General features: G+C 34.2%; 1 protein-coding gene across 1 annotated transcript in view; it reads right to left on the minus strand.

The window, feature by feature from the left end:
* Positions 1-23,036, minus strand: part of LOC124364921 (dynein axonemal heavy chain 7-like) — a 167,109-nt gene that overhangs the window by 92,987 nt on the left and 51,086 nt on the right. Inside the window, 6 exon segments of the mRNA XM_046820729.1 lie at positions 1,844-2,015; positions 3,692-3,852; positions 10,714-10,962; positions 12,943-13,088; positions 17,433-17,598; positions 18,362-18,592. Coding sequence (XP_046676685.1) covers positions 1,844-2,015; positions 3,692-3,852; positions 10,714-10,962; positions 12,943-13,088; positions 17,433-17,598; positions 18,362-18,592 — 1,125 coding nt within the window.

Raw genomic sequence — 23,036 nt, forward strand, 5'->3', positions numbered from 1 at the left:
TCAACACTTACAGGATTTAATTTGTATACCTACAGGATATTTGTATTTGATAATTACAAAACTAGAAAAGCTAGGATTACTATTTTATGTATTACTAGCTGTTTCCCGCGGCTTCGCACGCTTTTCGTAAGTTTTGCCCGCGTATGAGCATTTCTGGTTGAAGTAAATTATATTTCCAACCCCGATGTAGATTTTACCTTGATGTCACGATCAAGAAAATATGTCAAAAATGTATTGTACATGCATAATGTATTTTATTACAAAGTGGTCTACCACTCAACCTTTAAGTTCAACCAAAAATTTAGTTTAGACAATTATACATCATAACTTAGCGCCTTCAAATAGTGTTTCACTGTTTAATATACGTATCTATCTCGTAATTGCAGGTTATAATGTGCAGGCGCTTTGAAAACTTTTCTTCATTTTATTCGTTTATATTCACGACATAAGCGAATAATTCAGATAATAACTATCCTATCTTCTAAGTTAGACTAAATTACGGATACATGTGAAATTTGATTGAAATTGGTTCAGTCGTTTTGGAGTTTATTGGCAACATACATCGTGACTCAAGATTTTTATATATATAAGATAGATACTACAGCAACAAAAATACTAAAATTGTTTTAAATGAAAATTGTTGAATTACTGAACCAGTTGATAAAGGAAAAGAGAAATGTTAAATAAAACAATGAAACAAAAAATAAACACTAGTCATTTGACCTGAAAATTCTGCATTTTTCAGCCACATTCATTTTATTAATACAATAAGTTGGAGGCAGAAGTGTACAGTACGTAATAAGATGGAAGATTAACAAAAAGTTCAAATAAAATTATTACAGGTTTTAGTTTTAAAATTGTATTTTCTTAATGAGTATGGGTTTTTCCTACTTTCTAAAAACAGCTTCAAAGGAGAAAAAATACAAGAACCGTCCAAAAAAAAAATGTTAATCCAAATTTGTTTATACACATTTATAAGATATACACTAAAACTATCTTTCTACATAATTGATTTTTATAAATTTTGTCATTGATATTCATCAGTCACAAGGCTAGGCCTCCCACTGCGGTTCATATAAAGTATGAAATGGTCAAAAATTATAGTATGGCATTTATGAAATCAGAAGTGTGGATCTTTCTATTGTAGCATACGTTTTAACACGTCAGAATAGCAAAGATCGCACACTATCATAGCTGAGTATTGTACACCAAGAGAGCTGTTCAAGTTCTGCTTACTACGCGATAGGCCAAAATGTATCTTTATGGTCAGCCTCATGTTAGCATTCTACTAGAGCAGACCACACTGAAATAGTTCTATGGTGGCTGGTCCATCTGTATAAACCCTCTGCACTCCGCACCTAACATTGTTGCCAGTTTAATGTATAAGAAAATGACTAATCTGTCTCAACATCTGCTGCAATAAATAATCATCATCATCATCTGTTATTGTAAACAAAGAAATGATTTTAATTGTCTGATTTGAAGACAGTATATGACCATAGCAACATCGCAGCTAGTGGTTGGTAGTGAATGGCAACACTACCTGAAGTGTCACTGGACAATTTTGGGTGTGGGCTGCTCTAAAATATTATTTAACCTAACTAATCCACCTTTTAGATCTCCTTGCATAATAATATTATACACATTCATACATGGCAAAATAAACAGAACTTTTTCTAGTAATTTTCTTTTCAGCTTGTGGGATTGAAAAAAAATTACAAAATATGTTTTCCATATGGAAAAAGTACTTTAATAGAAACTCATATTAAATTTACCTAATTATCATATAATACGTATTTTCCAAAAATTGGAAATCAGGCAATTGAGTTTTAACAACACTCACCGTTGCTGGAGATGCAGCTTCCAAATCCAAAGGTTCGAATATCAGATTTGTTGTGGGAGCCAGATTAATGATCTCTCCAGACATGAGACACAACTTCTTGTTGTCATCGAGCACTGTGTTCATGTTCTCTATCCAGATGGCATCCACAGGGCCGTCAAACACCAGCCACTTTCTGTTAATACACAAGGCAGGCTACAGATGTTGATAACAAGCTGATGGTAAAATATTAAACTAATGTTTTACTCTTCCCAGTATGGTGCAATGACCACCATTTTCACAAACTTGTAATAAACTACTACTATACACTTTAAATAAATGGTTAAACTTAATTTGTATTCTGATGATTATAGCTAGAAATAATAAATAACTCAGTATGATACAAATGTGAACTTTAATGATCATCAATTGACATACAGGTTTGAATTTTGAAACAAGATGGAGGATACAATAATGATAAATTTCTTTTTATTACAGTTCTTAAATTTTAGGGCAGGGTGGTCGTGCTGGCTTAATGAAATAGAAATATTAGGTATTGTTTTTAATAAAAGATATTGTAATTTTGAAAAATAATTTTGTTAAATTTTAATGATATTAATTTTTGAATTGTTAGCAAAATCGAATGTTCCTGGGTTTTATGTTCTTCCAATGGATCACTGTTAAATTTAAAAGGAATTTTCTCACCCAATGTCCGTCTTCTGCTTCTGTGTACTTCAGTGATAATATGAATTTAATAAATTAACCTTTCTTTTGAACCAAATACTGCTGAATAAAATGTAACCAGTTTCTTTATTTAAAATAATAATCTTGCTTCACTTCTTCTATATCCCTCTCTCCTCTCAACTTTTAAACCTCTGCTCTCTTCACTCTTCAACAATAATCCCTGCACACTGTATCACTGACTTTAGTTTACTTTATAACTTGAGTTTTATATGTAATAAGTTGAATTTTGATTAATTTTGATGTATTTTAATTTTGTATTTATTATTGTTTGTATCAAAATTTGAGACAATTTATAATTAATTATTCCTTAATTATTTAATTATTATTACTAATAAATTTCTAAATTAAATTAAGTATTGAGATGGGTGTATGAAATGAGTCATTACAAACTAAAAGTATTATAAAAACCCAGCAACTTTTATTTATGAAATCGAAGATATTGAGGTTTGTCAAGTATTCATGGTAGTTAAACACTAATTAACTTCAAAAAATGAAATGAGCTGATTCTAATAATGTTGTTCACTAAATTTAAAATTGTTGTTTAAATTTATTGACACAAACCATTATTGATTACAAAAAAGTGTATTATAACAAAAGTGTTTGAGATATTAGTTATATCTTGATGAACTTATAAGTTTCATATTAAAGTGCATGCAAAAATAGATCACATAACATTTGCTCATTGGTTTATGTACTAAACCAATGTGTGTATTGGTTTAGTAGATAAACCAATATACACTGTATGGACAAAGGTTGAACACTATTTGATTGGGCACACCCCTTCTACCCTTGTCACTCTAACATATAAAAACTATAATTTTGAAAATTGTATTGGTACAGTAGCAGATGTCTCATAACACGCCTTAGAAGGATTTGTGCTTGTAAAAATGGCTAGGATTGACAAATTTTGAGGTATTCTTTCAGCAAGGAATTTAAAACTGAACATTTAACCTGACAATTAAGCATGAAGCATTATTGACAGAGACAGTCTGGATAAACGATTTTGAAACCGTTTAGACTCAAAATAATCATCACAATAACTCTAAATTAGCTTAAAATATACTATTGATTGGAAACTAAATGATAACTCAAGCTGACAAGACTACTGACTAATAGTTGTCAATTCACCTGTCAAGATTGGTTGACATAGCAAATGCTCGGTAGCTCACTGCCAGGATACCATCTGACCACTCGTGAGAGACCAAATCAAACTGACCATATAACTGACCCATCGTAATCGACTTGGGGTTGATAACTGTGATCTGCACCTTGTGCTCATCCATCAATCCCTGAAAAGTAAATTGTCTTAAGTGTTATTGCATATTGATGTGTACATACGGGGGTAGTATTTTCAACCTCCGATGAGCCATAAAAAACAAGTGAATATAAAAAAGATTTTTATAACCAAATTTGTGTACTTTTATGTTTATTTCTCAAATTAATCACCTTGAAGATTCGTCCTACCTGTGGACAAGCTTTCCAATACCCTGTTCGTAATATCTGTCACTTGGTGCTAGGTCAGTACTGTACGGTGGGTGGTCAAGAATTTCCACTTATATATGAAAAAGTTGTTGTGTTACACCTGAACTATGAGGGCGGATGTTGTCATGCAGCAGAACAATTCCAGACATCACCATACCTCTTCTGTATTCTGATTGGATCGGTAAAAATGTTGTAAAGTTTAGTAATACACCGCTGCATTAATTGTGATCCTCGACAGGATGAACTCCACAAGCAACAAATCTTTTTGTTCCCAAAAAAAACCGTAACCATAACCTTTCACTTGTTAAAAGTTTGCTTGAATTTTTGGGTTTGTTTGGCGACTTTGTACGCATCCAATCTTGAGATTGTTCTTTTGTTTTGGGTGTATTATGAAAATTTCATGTCTTACTTCCTGTTACAGTTAAAAAATCTTCTTCAGTGTGATAACATTCAAGGAATGTAAAAGCTGATGCCATTTAGTGAGTTTTGTGGGTGACAGTCAGTGCCTTTGGCACCCGGCGAGAAAAAATATTTTTGTAGCCTAAATTTTCTGTAATAATACAGTAAAGAGCAGATCCTGAAACTTCTATAAATTCCCAAGACAAAGCACTTACTGTGAATCTACAGTTTTTTCTCTAAGCACTTTGTCAACTCGGTTGTCTGTAGCGACAAACTTGTGTCCTTAACCTCCTTCATCGTGTATGTCAGCTCTTTTAACTTTCAACACCATCACTCATAATGTTTTTCTGTGTTTATGGCACATTCTCCGATGGATTTCTACTGCATTATTACCTTCTGCTTGCAGGTTTAACTAAGTCACCTCAGTTTGGTGACTATATAAGCTAACCTTGTGTTGAGTTCTGATTTAAGCTCTTTTCACAAATGTGGATACCCCAATGATAATATAAGGTGATAATCAGGGTGGATGGTTGAGTGAAGTTTGTGCTCCTCAAGTTGGACAGAAATTCAGTGGACTTTTTAGTGAGTTGTTTTAAATTAAGGTTTAACCAATTTTAATAATAAGTTTCTGTGCTTCAAATTTAGGTTGTCAGTTTACAGTTTTGCAAAGAAGTAATATAATAACTTTAAGTTTTCTATTTAGTAAAATCAGGAAATTCCAAGAAGTTGCACTTTTGATAAGAAAGGTAATAAGATAAGAGGCCAGGTTACCTGACCCTTGTACTCTTTTATCAACTGAGACGAACTTTTTCAGTGATTGTATTACTGACTTGACTGACCAGATTGTAATTGCCAAGTATATCTGTGATATATCACCATATGATATCTCAGGGCTGGTAGCTGAGTGGCTTAATTGTGAGACTCTTGAATTGAAGATACCTGGTTCAAATACACCTCCTGACATTTTACTTTTTGCCACTTACCTTTTGCAGCTTGTTAATTTAATAAAGCTGAAACTTAAACTAATTATTTTAGTATTCTTACCATATAAAGATTTCAAAGTAAATAACATTTGGGAAACATTTTATTAAAGTATAAAGAACACATTATTTGATTAAGATAATTAGAATGGGCAAAAAAAATTAAATGTCCATGTGGAAAATGTAAAAATATTAGTAAATCTTGCAAAGCAGTACTTTGTAGAAACTCCTGCTTACAATGGCATCATCTTGAAATGCACTGATTGAACTGAAAATGATTTCAAAGAAATAAAAAACTCGAATATCAGATGGAGTTGCTCAAAATGTATTGCAGCATTAAATGCTATTGACAGTGAATGTGAGGATGTCGATGAGGTTGATTGTAATCTGGCTCTAACAGAAGAACTAAAAAATATGAAATTTAATGATAAAATCATTGAGTGCAGATCTTGATGAAGCCCAAAAGAAGATTATCCAGCTGAGAGAAGAAAAGACAATACTCCAAAATATAGTTTTACAAAAAGAAGAAGATTTTATAAGACTGAAAGAATCAATTACCAAGAAAAAATTGTAAAAAAACAAATTATGTAGAGCGAAGAGCAAGTTTACCATTAACAATGGGAGATTTTATTCAACCTAAAGCAAATAAAAGGGAAATTAAACTTACAGCTTCCACCACTGAAATGGACTTTAGCTTGGTGTCAGCTAACAGATTTCAACCTCTTGCAACAAATAATGAAGAAAATGACACAAATAGTCAAAATTCAAAACAGGTTTGTAATAAAAAAATAAACAAAATACTTTTGTGCGCTGATAGTCATGGTAAGGATGTAGCCTGGCATTTAAACAAATTGCATCATTCTTCTAGCGCTATTGGTTTTGTACGCCCTGGTGGTCGTTCCAAGCAAGTACTAAATAATGGAAAATATTGAGTCTGAGATTCAGGGACCTAAAGACATTTTAGTAATGATATGTGGGACAAACGATGTAGCGCGAAATGAATCACAAGAAGCCTTAAACTGCAATTTTCAGACACTCTACAGCAATGCAAGGAGAAAAATGTAGTTCTGGTAGATTTGCCTAATAGATATGATCTTGCAAAACTGGTCATGTGTCAACGAAGAAACAAGAAGGACCAACAGTGCCTTAAAGGATCTCATGTCAACACATAAAAATCTCAAAATTGTTGAAGCGAGCAGAGCTGAGAGGGAGATGCATACCCGGCAGGGCATGCATTTCAACACCAAAGGAAAACAATGGTTGGCTGAGCAGATCATTACAGCGATACAAGAGTTCAACCTGGAGTAACCCATAGCATTAGCGGGAGGCAGACAACTCAGTCCGAGATTGAGAGACCTGACGACCCAGGAGGGAAACGGTCAACCACCCCCACCAGGAACCAGCCCATAGAGGACGACACCTGCACTGCCAGGAAAGATTTTAGTTTTTAGTTTTAGTGATAGCAATTTAATTGGTAACTCTAGTTGTTTGTTAATACACTTAAATATTCAGGGAATTAAAAGCAAACTGGATGAACTTAACTTATTGCTTGCAGATTTGGGAGAAAAAATCTGTATAATATGCTTGAATGAACACTGGCTTTCAAAAGAAAATATAAATTTATTGAATAATATTGAATTTTTCAAATTAGCTGATTTTTATGTTAGAGAAAACTGTACTAGAGGAGGTTCGGCAATCTTGGTCAGAGAAAACTCTGGAATAAACATTAAGGTCCGAAATGATTTTAAAATGTACAATGACAACTATTACTTTGAATGCTCCATAATAGAACTTTTGGATTTAAAAACCCCAATAATTATAATATCTTTATACAGAACTCCGGATAATTGCACCCTTAATATTTTTCTTGAAAACTTGGTGGTTTATTGAATAAATTCAGAAATAATAAAATGTCAATATTTTAATAGCTACAGACTGCAACATCAATGTATTAAATAAAAAGGAACCACAAACATTATATGATATACTTAAATTATAATGGCTTTAAAATAAATATTGTTGAGGTAACAAGACCAGCAAGTGGAACATGTCTAGATAACATAATAACAAACAATAGGTTTAAGATTGATAATTTTTTAGTTACGAATGTTGGCCTCTCTGACCACAATGCTATTATACACAACTTTGCCAATATTTGAAAATAGAAGTAGAGATAAATATGTTATTCAGAGAAGATACACTAAAGAAGCTAGACATGACTTTATGATCAATGTTAAAAATACTGAATGGGAATTCAGCAATGCCAAAAAAGTGAATGAAAACCTTTGATAGTTTCTTAAGAGAATTCCTATTCATGTTTAATTATTCTTTTCCACTTAAATCCGACAAAATTAGAGGGAAGATTAGAGCAAAGTGGATAACAAAAGGGTTACAAATTTCAAGTAGAAATAAGAGAAAAACTCCACAAACAAGCACAAGTTTCAAATGATGAAGAAAATTAAAACCCCATTATAAAATATATAATACAATTTTTAAAAAGGTTGTTAGAGAAGCTAAGCGTAGAGCTAATGATTTATATATAGAACAATCTAACTGCAAGGGTAAAGCAGCCTGGCAAGTTATAAAACAGGAAATTGGTATAAACACAAAAAATCACGATGGAGTAAGAGAAATAGTGGTTAATGGGAAAGTAATTAGTAGAACATAGTGAGATGGTTAATCATTTTAAATGAATCTTATTTAAAGACTGTAGAACAATTGAATATAAAAAGCTCTCCGGTAAAAGCAGTGGGAAAATTACAAAAAGTTAACAGTACGTCTTTTCGTTTTAAAACCTGTTCAAGCGAAAGAAATTTATAAATTAATATCACTTTGCCTAAGAAGTGGTCTACTGGCTGGGACGAAATTCCCTCAATAAATTGTTAAAGACTGTAAGGAATATCTTGTGAAGCCAATAACAAATTTGGTTAATCAATCATTAGGAACAGGTGTTTTTCCAGACAAGCTTAAATATTCAGTAGTGAAACCCATTTACAAAAAAGGTGAGAAAAACTCAAGTAAAAAACTATCGTCCGGTTTTCATTGTTACCAGTGTTTTCCAAGCTATATGAGAAAGTAGTAAACCATCAATTATACAAATACCTAGAAAAAAATTAGTCTAATTACTGAATGTCAACATGGCTTTAGAAAAAATACTCAACTGACATGGCACTTACCAACCTTGCAGGGAAGTTTACAGTGCTTTGGATGGATCACAGTCTACAGTGGCAGTGTGCTGTGATTTATCAAAGGCATTTGATTGTGTAGATCATGATAATCTTAATGAAGAAATTAGAATTATATGGAATGAAGGGCACATCTTTAAATTGGTTTTAAGTCATATATTACAGGGAGAAAACAAAAAACAACTTTAGTATCAGACTATAAAAAGTATCATTCAGAGTATGAAAATGAAGTGTCAGGAGTTCCGCAAGGATCGATCTTTAGGACCATTACTATTTAAATTGTATACAAATGATCTACCACAAGACATAGACACGAAATTTAGTCTTATATGCTGATGACACCACAGCTATAATCAAGGAGAAAAACTTACATGTAATGAAATTATTAGTTGAACAAACTATAGTTAAATTAGAAGAGTGGTTTAAAGTTAAATGGAATGATTCTGAATACTACAAAAACAAATATTATTCACTTCAAAAACAGACAGCAAAGAGAAAGAAAATGTTTACAGTCACAATAGATAAAGAATAAATAAATAGCTGCAAAAATGTAAAACTATTGGGAGTTTGTTTTGATGAGCATATGACATGGACAGGAAAAAATACAAAACTTATGTAAAAAACTCAATTCTATTTGTTTTAATATGAGCTGTGTTACACACATCACAAGTTTAAAAAGAAAAAAAAGAAAGATGAAGCCTATACTATGGCTATTTTTACTCAATTATGAAGTTTGGAATTACATTGTGGGGCTCATAGAGATAACAGAAAAAGTGTTAAAAATCCAAAAAAGATTATAAGAATAATGACATTCTCATCCAGAAGAAGTTCTTGTAAAGAAAAATTTAAGAAACTGAAGATTTTTACTGTCCCTTGTGTGTACATGTATGAAGTACTGAGTCAAGTTCATCAAAACTTAAACTGGTTTTCTAAAGAAAAAACTATTCATCAACACAATACTAGAAATACCAATTTGTTAATATATCCCTGTACACACCACAGCCATATTTGAAAAAAGTTTGTATTATATGGGTATTAAACTTTACAACAAATTGCCTAAACAATTTCAAACAAATGCCACAAGTTGAATTCTTAGATAGAATAAAAAGTATGTTTGTCAAAAAGGCTTATTACAAGATTTCCGAATTTCTAAAATGACAAAAACATAATAATCTAGTTATGAAGATTAAGTGTTTTCTCCTAAAAAAACTTAATTTAATATAATACAAAATTCAATAATTGATCTCCTTTTTGTTTTTTTGAATATTGTTATATTGTTACCAATTTTATTGTTTGATTTGTTAATGGTTTTATTAATTTTATTGTTTTACTTGTTAATTGTTTTAGTAATTTATTGTTTTATTCGTTAATTATTTAACTAATTTTATTGTTTTATTAGTTAATTAGTTTAATGAATGATTGTTATTACATTATGGTGTACTACAATTTTAATGTTATCTGACTCAGGAATGCTTTACAAAATAAATGTTTGACATAGGTTTTAATACTGTTAATTAGTTTTATAGTTAATTTATTCATAGCTGAAAATGTTAATACTGTTATTTATAATAGAGCTTATTTATTTGTTAGCAAATCATTTTTAGCTAGAATCTTGTGAAATCTATTAGTACTAACGATGGGAGACCGAAAAAAAGGGAAATTTCTGACTATGTCATCTGTCTTACCAGCATAGCTGGATCTTTGTAAGATGTAATATGACAATAAACATTCATTCATTCATTCATTCAATAGAGAATTTTCAAAAACGAATTAGTCACTTCTTTTTTTATTAATTTAATTTTCATTTAAAGTAACACTGTATATAAACTAAGCACTGTTGAGGAGATGAATTATTAGACTAAATGAAACTGGAAATTGATTAATTGAATATTATTACTTTTATGACATTATTTTTTAAAGGAAGAAGGAAAAAGACAGAATACAGCTAAAATTTTTGTATAAATTAAAAACCTATTGATAATTGTCGCCAAAGTTTTTTGGTAGCAACATGTTGAAAAATGTTAGCCCTAAAATATGCAAATTTTATCATAAGAATATTATTTTGCATTGGAAATAAACTGGTGAATTTACAGTTGTACAATACCTTTTCCTCGATGATGGCCAATGCATCAGCTAGTGTACGATAGGCTGCAGTCTTGCCACCAAACGGCATACCCACAATCATGAAGCCCCACCTGACTATCATCATCTCGTATATCTGTTGTATCTTCTGTAGAAAGTAATCTGTGAGCTGGAGATTGGCAGCCTGACAAGCCTCCACGCAGGACACATTGAGGGCTCTATAGTCTGGTTCAGGCAACACCACTCCAGGAAACAAGTCTGAAGTAATGCCCTGTGCAAACCAAGATTCAGGAGTTAATAGTAACATATGTTTAGAGAGGAAGGAAATGTTCAATGAGCACTGTGCTCTGTAGTCCAATAGAACTATCTATCTTGTTAATCTAAAATTTCACGTTCAAATTCACGTTTGTTTTTTTCATTTTAATAAATTATTTAAACTTTTTGACATGTGGTTTTTGGGTTTGAAAGGACCAGCAAGTCAGCTGTTACCACCACATTTAATCACAATATCATTCTGTTGGAAAATCTAATAATAATAATAATAATCTCTTCATTGCATTCTTTTAACAATTTTTACATTGTATCGCAATCGTCAATAGTTTAAGTCAATATACACGATTTCATCTACACATTCACACAACCTCATATTCAAAATTCATACAATCATTCAGGACACAATAGCATTGACCTCAGATCCAGCAATCTCAAATATCCCAGCGTCTTGAATTCATCAACAGAGTAGAAAGCCTTGGACTCCAAAAGGAGTTTGAGACGCGTTTTAAATTGATTTTGATTATTGGAAATTTCTATTTCTTCAGAGAGCCTATTGATTAATCTGACACCAACTTCTTGCGGTAGATGTTGCGCTAATGTCAATCTTCATTGATGAGTTTGAAAGTTGTCCCTGCCTCTAGTTTCATATTGATGAACGTTTCTGCCACGGATCAAGGTGCACCTTGATCTGCAGTACATGATCACCTCAAAAATATAGAGGCAAGGCAAAGTCAGCAATCTCAACTCCCTGAAAGATTCCCTACACGACTCTCTGTAATTCAAATTTTTAATGATTCTGACAGCCTTTTTCTGAAGTCTAAAGACGCGCTCCATTTTGTTTTTTGCACAACTTCTTGATCTGCAGTACATGATCACCTCAAAAATATAGAGGCAAGGCAAAGTCAGCAATCTCAACTCCCTGAAAGATTCCCTACACGACTCTCTGTAATTCAAATTTTTAATGATTCTGACAGCCTTTTTCTGAAGTCTAAAGACACGCTCCATTTTGTTTTTTGCACAACTTCCCCAAAGTCTTATCCCATACGCAAAATGAGGATGGATTAGGCCATAGTAGGCCATTTTTAAAACTTCTGGGGAACAAAATTTTGCTAGATTGCGCAGAGCATAGATACCTGAGGTCACTCTAGCACAGACCCTGTCAACATGATCGCTCCAAGTCAGTCCTTTGTCCAGAATCATTCATAAAAACTTTGTGGAGTTATTTTCTTCGAGAAGGTCGTCATCTATAAATACGGCCGGACGTACCACTCGATCATGTTGACAAAGGCAGAAATTTACTACAATTGTTTTTGACTCATTTGTTTTCAAATTCATTTCAGTGAAATACTGAATGCAAGTGTTCAGTTCCATGAAACAGGTGATTTCCAGTTCTTGTATTGATTTACTTTTAAAACAAAGAGTCGTGTCATCGGCATATTGAACCAGTTTTCCATGCTGGATAACTGAATTCAATCCGCCGACATAAATCAAAACAGGAGCGGCCCGAGGATAGAATCCTGAGGAACACCGTGGGCTATTTTAATTTTGATTGAAATGACGTTCGAAATCTCCACGCACTGATGTTGATCCTTAAGGTAAGAACCGATCAATAAGTGTGGGAGACCCCGAATGTCACATTTCTCCAACTGGTGCAACAGTGTCTCGTGGTGCACACAGTCAAAGGCTTTGGACAGATCAAGAAATATGCTAAGCACATGTTCTCGCCTATCCAAACCATCGACAACATTGTCCAAAAGGTTCTGTCCACACTGACAAGCCTGGTAAGTAACTGTGGAAGTTGTTCTTAATTGGTCATAATACAATGGCATCTAGTTTTTAACTGTTAACAACTCTAAATTATTTATTTATTCACAACAACTATTGAGTATTATTATTGTAGTAATTGCACTGTTTAAATTTGAAACAGTAAACTAACACTATTTATAAACTAGTTATAAATAAAAATATTAATGCACACCTGGAACAGTGGTATGTCATGATTTAGGAATTTTGGCAAATTGACGTCAGTGATTGACCGAAGAACTACTATATCTTCATTTTCATCTGGATATCTTAGTTTAAGGTTTTCTGCTGCATTGAGCACTGTTTTCACAGCTCTCATACCTGTAACATGTAACACGTTTAAACACATTGATAGTTCAATTAATAGAGCAGTAAGACACTAGAAAGTAACCGGTGTCTAATAATTTCCTCTAGAGTCTCCGGTTTACAAGGTGAAAATGTATTTTCCATGAAAAACTGTTTTTCAGCTAATTTAGCTACAAAAATTCAGAAAACATTTGACTAGAAAACGTTTATTGATGAATAAAAACTTACATTTGACAAACAGCTTGGATCTGTTTTTGTGGGGAATAAATTAATTAAAGGGGTTCTGAAAACAAATGAAAACATTTTTATTATAATGAATCAAAATTAATTAAGTTTGGTAGCGTTAACTATTGATTTACAACTATTCCTCTGACAAGACCGGTGTTAAGTGTGCCTACCACAATCAATACAACACACTGTTAAACCTCTCTAGTATTCATTCAAACTGCTTATTATAAAATACGAGTACATTAGTAGATTGTACTGAAACATAATTGGCGCAGCCACTGTTTGACCAGTCAATATTCAAATTATATACCAAAAATGATTAGACTCAATATCACTTCTGTGCTGTTAGAAAGATCTTCATCTTCAGATTTATTATTGATATATTGAACCACTTCACCAGAGTTAGCGATGTCTGCTGCATCCAATAGCCAATACAGTACACTGTGTTATCTCTCTAGCTATTATACAAAGCGTAACAAAAAGGTTCACCTGGCTATACATTTTCAGATTTTATGTATGATTCTAAGCTAAACATGAAGAACTTTTTTCCAATTTCCACTTCGTTTTGTCGCTAGCCGCCACTTTGTATTTTTTATTAACAAATTATTATCTCCAAAGCTAAAGAAACCAAATTTGGCACATAGGTTTAAATAGGTAAGAGAGAAGAAAATAATTGTGTTACCTACTTTCTTTAATATAAACAAAATGGCGTCTGTTGAAAATATTTAAAGTCAAATAACAAAAAAAAAACCAGTATAGTTATAAAAAATGTACTAGACACCAGTTATTTGGAAATTTTATTGCAAATCCAATGGTACTAGTTTCAACGGAATCCGTCAAGGCATAAGCAAGCACGACCACTTTAAAGGTACGCATGCACAAGCCAGAAATAGCAAACATTTTGTCCTCTGATAGGCATCAGCTGTATTACATTGGTTATAAGAATGTTAAAAGATACCAACTATTTTGCAATTTTTATAAAAATTCCTGCATGCGTACCTTTAAACTGGAAAGTAAGGAAGTGTAAAATAGAAGTTAAGAGAGTAAGGAACTCCTGGGTTAGGCCGTCTTTAAGGAGTCCCAAAGTGATTTGCTTGAGTTCCAGTCAAAGGTGAGCCAGAATCTTCCGGAACTGGAACTGGGATTGTCACAATCAGAACGTTCCGGGCTTGGAACTGGTATAGTAAAATAGTTCCAGGCATTCTATTCTGACAGGTTCTTACCTACATTATTTATTTCCTGGCTGATTTTGTACTGGCACAATACAGTACATACAAGGTACGAGAATGCTTCAATATTTGGTATGTAAGATATTCCATTATATACATGCCTTAATTATATTTATTGCAATAAAGAATTTTAAAAAATGTCTCTGCTCAACTGGTTTTCATAATTTTTGTTTCATATATATATATATATATATATATATATACGAGGGGGTACCCAAAAAAAACCGGAATTGTATTGCTGGCAGCCGGCAGCGTGTAGTACACATTCCTGCCGCTAGGCGTGTGTCGTGCAACCCATTGCGAGCTCAGTGACCCCAGTTCCGTTGTCCTAGTGCATTCTGTTCGTTCGTAGTGACTGTTTTCGCTAACCCTGTTTTGTTCTTGTTTCGTTTTTTGTCATGGCAAGTTTAAGTGAACAACGTGCAGCTGTGAAATTTTGTTTTTTACTTGGTAAAAATGCTGCAGAAACTATTTTAATGTTGAATACAGCTTACAAAGATGATGCTATGGGGAAAACTCAGGTCTACGAGTGGTTCGCTCCATTTAAAAATGGCAACATGTCGATTGAAGACAAACCTCGTTCTGGACGTCCATCAACCTCTCGAACGGACGAAAATGTTGAGAAAATTCGTGAACTTGTGCTCACCGACCGTCGACAGACAATTGAGGAACTATCAGAGAGTAGTGGGTTAACTTGGAGCTCGGTTCAGCGAATTTTAATTTTAACAGGAGATTTAGGACTGAAAAGGGTTGCTGCCAAATTTGTTTCCTCGACTTCTGACTGACCATCAAAAGGCACATCGAGTTGAAACTTGCCGCCTTCTGAAAGAACATCTCGAAAATGATCCCGATTTTCTGGAAAAGGTAATTACTGGTGATGAGTCATGGTGCTATGGTTATGACCCAGAAACGAAGCAACAGTCAAGGCAATGGAAGTCGCCATCTTCAGCTCGTCCAAAAAAATGTCGGCAAGTCAAATCAAACTTCAAAACCATGTTGATTTGCTTTTTTGATGCTAAAGGCATTGTTCATTCTGAGTTTGTTCCTCCAGGTCAGACTGTCAACCAAACATTTTATTTGGAGATTTTAAGAAGATTGCGCAACAGTGTTCGCCAGAAAAGACCCGATTTGTGGCAGACTGGAGACTGGTTCTTCCACCACGACAACGCACCGGCACACACAGCCATCTCAGTTAGGCAGTTTTTAGCCAAAAACGGCATAATTCCGCTGCCCCACGCACCTTACTCGCCTGACCTTGCTCCATGCGACTTTTTTTTATTTCCACACATGAAAAGAGGCTTGAAAAGGTCAACGATTTGACAGCGTTGAAGAGGTTAAGAAAAAAACGAAGCTCGAGCTTGCAGCCATTTCTAAAGATGACTACAAAAAATGTTTTGATCAATGGAAATACCGTTGGGACAAGTGTATTAGTTGTAATGGAGATTATTTTGAAGGAGATAAGGTCGTATTGTAAAAAATTTGATAATATATAATTTTTATAAAATAATTCCGGTTTTTTTTGGGTACCCCCTCGTATATATATATATAAAATATATCATAGACATACATTTTAACCGTAAAACGCTGTACAAACCATTCTAAATGAACATGGAGTTTCAAAGGAGTGAACTGTTCCGGGAACGTTCCTGTTCCTAAAGAACATTTCAAAGAATCTAGTTCCAATTCTTTGGTCACATCTGTAGTTCCAGTTCCAGGTATACTTTAATCAACTGACTAGGGAGTGTTGACTTTAGAAGACAACAGAAAAGAAAGCATGATACTATCGTAAAATTTTATTATACTAAGAAGAGCTATCAGGTGTTAAATTTCAGACCTCTGTAATTCTTTACCTGGATTCAGGACAGCTATTAATTTCAATCTTTTAAACACCCCACTTGCAATTCACCAGTGTTCACTGTTGAAAACTGTTAGAACCAAGTTTTAAAATTTAGTACTAACATTTTCAATAAATTGAGGCAAGATTTAATTTAGTCAGGATCTTTCCCACTGATAAAACAATAATCACCAGATCTAGCTCCTCATCGGTAAAGTACTTTGACAATTCCAATGGCGCATACCAACTTTTCTTTATTTTGTTGTGCGTGTAGGTTAATTACCTGTCAGAAGTACACTTATTATTTCATTAGGATTTTGGTGTGAATCATAATGAAATAAGCACACACTAAACAGATGGGAGGTAAAATGTGCTACTAGAGGCCCACAATGGCCATATTATACTCTACCATCATGGCATGTTACTATATATGGCCCATGGCGTAAAAGCTAAAAATGTGCTAGAAAATAAGCTTTTTTTCCAATAAAATCATGGTAAACATGCAACAACTAATCAAAAGCCATTCTGCTATAACGTAAAATACATTTTTTTGTAACATTGTACCGTTATTTAGTTGTATTTTATATATTACATATTTTCGCAACCCTGTTACTCATTATTGGTTAATATAAGTTACATTCGATGTTCTTGAAACTAAATTCTTAGTGGATTAATAACCTAACTGTCAATTGTATTTTTTTCTCTCATAAACTTTGTAGCTGCCGAGCAAAACCTCATACGCTTTGTTCATAAGTAAAATTTATATTTTTTTATTATAAATTAGCCGTTTCATGCTGTAACTTGTAATTTTTAATGTAATATAAGGTAAAGTTTGCAAATCGAGTATTCATTACTATGACATGAGCGGTATCCAACCCCATATGTTTCGTCCACGAAAAATTATGTATGAACGTTTAAATGTGTATGCTGTCAACATTTCATTAAATAAACTACAAAGTTTTTAAATACTGATGATGTAACTCAGGTAAACCCAACACTTGCAATCTAGCCTTCATTGTAACCATTCATATATCCCTCTACTTGTATTTCTTTCAATTCATAACTAACCATAATCGTAGTGCTGCTGGGAGGACAATTGTTCTGAACAAAGCTTGTAGGTAGCAACGATCTTCACAGCTAAGGGACGAGCACTGACAAACCCAGCAGCATAAAGTGACACCTCAGAAATGAGAGCATAGTCAGGAACCATCATGGCCACTGAACGGAATAGTGCCTACAAAATCAAAACTCCATTAATACATAGATTACAATATGCAGAAAGAGGAACCACTCACAATAAGGTTTACTAAGGATTTGGCAAACCAAAGTTTCAGTCAAAAAAAGTTTTTGAATATGTTATTTATCTTCTTCTAGATGTTTTATTTTATTCATCTAAGTGATCCTTAATCTTGTTCAGCCTGCTACATCTTCCCATGTTGTCTAAGTAACAGAGCTAGACCCTCCTTCTTTCAATATGACATGAATGAAATATACTGCCTGCTATCCTTCCACATGGTGGATTTAACACGAGATCTCAACCATGGTATATCCAGGAAAGGGTTCATGGCCCCTTCCGAGATTTGGAGAAAAAGACGTTTATGGAAACAACTGAATCACTCTCATATTGTAACCTAAAATTATGAACTATAATAACAATCTAGTTTTTGTTGTATTGAAATACAGCATTTCCTGTAACTTAATATTCATAATAATAGTAACTTAAATATTTTGCATTTGCCACTCTCCCCCACACACGTAAATTAGGACTGAATTTTCCTTTTCATCTCAACAGAAGATGGTTCCTACCCCCAACCTCACCCATCCTGAATATCCTGTCACTCTGAAAGCAGCACAAAGGTCCTTTTAGGACTAAGAGCAATGAGAGGTTTCTTCGGTTTCTTGTCCTAAGTGAACAGAACAGAACATATCAGAGTTGTAACAAGTTCTATCCACTAGTCTCTTTTGCAACAAAAGACTGCAAAACGCAAGATTCATACCTTCAAGTTGTCTGGTAGTTCTGATCTGCCAGCGTAGCCAGGATTCATGGTGATGAATACAGAGCAAGTTGGGTCCAAATTTAACTCTGTCCCCTCGAATACAAATCTAGGAGTACCTGCGTTAATTGCCCTCTGGATGGTCAAAATTTGTTGAGCCACCACAGATAACACTTCCAGATCGATTCTGTTGAATTCGTCAAAACAGGCCCATGCTCCACAAGAAGCGAGACCCTGAAATCATCCACAGAATTAACCAAGACTGAATCCATCTTGACCTACATTATACTGGAAATCTACGCTTTCAAATGACTATTATAGTATTTTTGTTAACTTTATAGTATTCCTCTAGATATATGTACATTTATAAACAATTTTAAGAGGAAACACATGTAGAATTAAAACATTTCTAGCAAAACAGCCTTACACTGACAAAATTTCATAACAACATCCTTCCTTAATGAGCCAAGGGCATTGACAGGAATCATGTGTTAAATACTGCTTTTCAAAGATCTTACATGAGGCATGAGGTTTGTCTAAAAAGTATCCAACCTCCCTCACTTTGCAGGCTGATCATTTTGTGACTGACCATCTCAGATCGGCTTTAGAATTCACTGTGCTCCATCCAGTTAGTGAGTAAGAGTACCCTACTCAGTGAGTTATTATACAGGGTGTATCAAAAAGAATCATCCGATTTGATAAAATCATAACTATTCTGTTTCTTGAGCTAAATGCGCCAACAACATACTGTTGAAAAGAGTATCTTTTAAAGTTTTAAATGGTTCCCGCTAGATAGCAGCAACTGTTAATAACTGTTCAGTGTGACTTTCTTAATAAGTATGGTGTTGATCCTCCTACATCACAGAGCATTAGACGATGGTATGCACAATTTCAAGAAACAGGTTGTCTGTGTAAAGGCAAGTCACCGGGCCGTCCCAGAGTGTCCGATGAAGACGTGGAGCGTGTCCGCCATTGTTTCACATGCAGGCCTCAGAAATCTGTTCGCTGCGCTGCTCAACAGCTCAACATGCCTCCTATGTCCGTCTGGCGTGTGTTGCGTCGACGATTACGCATGAAAGGATACAGACTTCAGATACTGCAAGCTCTTCGTGAGGGTGATAAAGAACGACACGTGGAGTTTTGTAACTTCGTTCTTGATAAGATGATAGACGATGAAAATTTTGTATCGCGCATAGGCAACATTTCATTTAAATGGAAAGGTAAACCGCCATAACGTTAGAATATGGGGCACAGAAAAAACCTCTTGAAATTTTGCAACATGAGAGAAACTCATCAAAATTTAATGTGTTTTGCACGGTTTCACGGGAAAAGGTGTACGGTCCATTTTTCTTTGCTGAGAATACTGTTACAGGAATAACATATCTCGATATGCTTGAGAATTATCTTTTCCCCCAATTGGAGACTGATTCGAACGACTTCATTTACCAACAGGACGGGGCACCGCCACATTGGTATGTGGCAGTCCGGCAATTTGTAAATCAAAGAGTTCGTGACCGGTGGATCAGCCGCACTGGACAAAATGACGCATCCTTACATTTCTGGGCTCCAAGGTCACCGGACCTTACTGTATGTGATTTTTTCTTGTGGGGTTTCATCAAAGACTCTGTATATGTGCCTCCGCTACCAACCAGTGGCGTAGCGAAGGGGGGGGTCCAGGGGGTCCGGACCCCCCCCCGAAATTTTAAGTGATATTAAAAAATAAAGCATGGAGCAGGAGAAAAAAGGACAGTTATTATTACTCTTGTCTACAAATATTAAATTGATTGATTTAATTGATTGAAGTGACCGTTGTTAAAAATATAATTGTCCTTTCGTTTGAATCATAAAGAATCAAACGAGACTTTTGGGCTCGGCCTTTCGGATAGTGTAGTGTAATCACGGTATGTCTATAGGGCGCGGTCATGTGACGTTGCAAAGTAACCTGAACCGTAACACGGCGAACAGTTTAAATTAGCGACCACTTCGTTCAAATTCGTCTTGGGGACGTAAAATGACTGCTTAGAATTAAGTTCGACGTTGATTTTAGGTGTCATTAAACTGTAAACGTGTATATAATTATCGAAAAAAATCACTTTCGGTCGGAAAATACACTTGAAAAACTCTACTGATTAGAACTTCAACTAATTTGGACTTCAGTGATTGAGGTAAACGTGGTGTTTTCGATTGAGTTAGGACGACGATTTTTGTTATCATTAACTGTACACTGTACCTGTTAAGTATTTATTGCATTAAATAACTTGTTTTTTATTGCCTAATATGAAAAGGCTACTTTTATTGAACAATAATTATGTATATATTTTTTGGGCAATTTATGCTCTATATTTGCCTTTATTTACTAAACTGTATATAAAGCATTAATTCTATATCTCTTTCTGCGGCCTAGCGCCTACAATACCATTCGTTACTGGATTAAAATATTCACGTACAGTGACAGACCAATGAACCATTTTTTTTCTATTATTTCACAAAAGAAAACTCACAATTATCCAATAATTATACACTAATTATTGGATAATTGTGAGTTTTCTTTTGTGAAATAATAGAAAATTTATATTCCAATAAGAAGAGCTCCTCCTCCTTCATTGCAATGAACCATTGTTTCCCGAATCAGCTGTTTACTGTAAACTCACCAACCAATCACAACGGTTGACTTATCAATTGCCTACCTTGCAAGCGACGGCACGCTTGCTCATTATACTCCCGGTTCCGCCTGGGGCACTTATGTACACTCTAGCCACTGCTTACCATATTTACTCTCTCCCCCATGTGTTACTCTCTTATTTAAATATTAGTTTATTTCTATTTGTTGTACATTTACATTAACATTAAAGTCAGTGCTCTGGATTGGCAATCTCTACCAGAACGTCTCTGCTCCCGGACACCCGCGTCTACCGTGCTCTACAGGACTGGCCACAGTGTTAAGAACTATTCGTTTGCGGTCGTATTGTGCGTGAGTGAATCCGTGAAGGACATCTTCCGTCTTCACGCCTGCCTACAAGACAGCAGCCTATTTCCACACTTACTGATCACAACCTGGCCCTCAACAACAGCAGACTACGGTTAGGTACCTCTCATGAAAACAAAGGTAACTGTTTAATTTCTAAACTTTATTTGAATATGCACTGTTCATAAACTCATTATGTGTAACCTAGTGAACTCTTGTTAAAATCAGTGTGTTCGGCGTCTTCACTGCCTAGTGTGAAGTGGTCCTTCTTAATCGAGCCTCTAAAATATTATCTAACGGTTCTCATAACCAAAATTCATTCTTTTCATGGTCCTTAGCGAGCCGGATAATAAGAACTTTAGTCCATTGGTGAATATCAGTGCAATCTCAACTCTTATAAGCTATATACAGTGCATATTTCAAAGTGTGGTTTCAGGTTCTTTCACGATTGCAAAGTCCGTGCATATCGATTTTCCAGTCCCCTCTCCAGTCATATCAGCTGTGATCATATCAGCTGTGACGTCTGATCATATCAGCTGTGGTGCTCTGTCGACTGCATTGTTTTTGTTGACAAACAAGCTTTCAGACTATCACAGCACAGGTGAACTGATTACTGTGTTTAATGGTTACCGCTTCTCAATACTTGTTGGTTATCAGCCCCTACTTGTAATACTCATTATTCTAAGCAGGTTAAATATAAACAATCTTGGTTATTTACACTTTACCTTGAGCAGGACTCTTATTGCAAAATTAAAATGTTTATTTTGTCAACACTATATTCTAGTCTCAGCTTAAAAAGAAAAAAAGCTACTTACTGCTCACAATTGTTTATTATAATTTCTATTTGAATATTGCTCACGCATATGTATGCATGGTTTATGGTTACTGTCACAACACTACCATACTTTACCACTGACAGTTTACATGTAGTACGTGCGCATACTGTTTCCAGAGCCTCTGCTACATTATAGCTGAATTTAGCTCAAAGTAACCTTAATTGTTGTTTATTATTTAATAACAACTTGTCTTGTTTACGTTTTTCCATAATAACAGTTTATTTTATTTTCTCAAAACAAAACTATACTATAGGCCTATACGAGCCTACTCTACTTATTGCATTATTATTGAGTTTTTACCTCAAAAAACTAAACAATTGGTACCTGAAGATGAAATCAATGATTTCGAAATGTACATAGTAACAAAAATAAAAGTTTACAAAAAGTGTTTAAAAGGTTTATTTATATTGTATCATAAATATTTTTTTAAATTGTTTTTCATTGTATTATATTGTTTAAATACTTCTTATTTCTTGGGGAAAATACTTCAGAGGAAAATAATTTAGTTTCTATTTTTATCACTGTCTCAGTTCAAGAGGACAATATTTTGTTTTACTTTTCACCTTTGAAGTTTTACTCAAATTGATTAATTTTCTACAAACACTTTCAACATGGCGATGTCTCTTAAAGTGGCCAATGCAAAGCGAGAACACCTCTTTTCTCAGACACAAAGTATCTATGATTTAACTAAGAAGACTTCCGATCCAAATATACTTCAGCAGTTGCTTGTCAGAGCTAAATCTATTCAGAGGACTTAGACAGGAATTTTCAGCAATATTAGACTTGTGCCACGAGTTGGAATTTAAAAGTAGATTCCGACTATACACCTAACTATTCCGCATTAGCGGACCGTGGACGAGTTTAGTTGATTACGTTT

This window comes from Homalodisca vitripennis, chromosome 6 (assembly GCF_021130785.1).
Source record: "Homalodisca vitripennis isolate AUS2020 chromosome 6, UT_GWSS_2.1, whole genome shotgun sequence".
Classification (NCBI taxonomy): Eukaryota; Metazoa; Arthropoda; class Insecta; order Hemiptera; family Cicadellidae; genus Homalodisca; species Homalodisca vitripennis.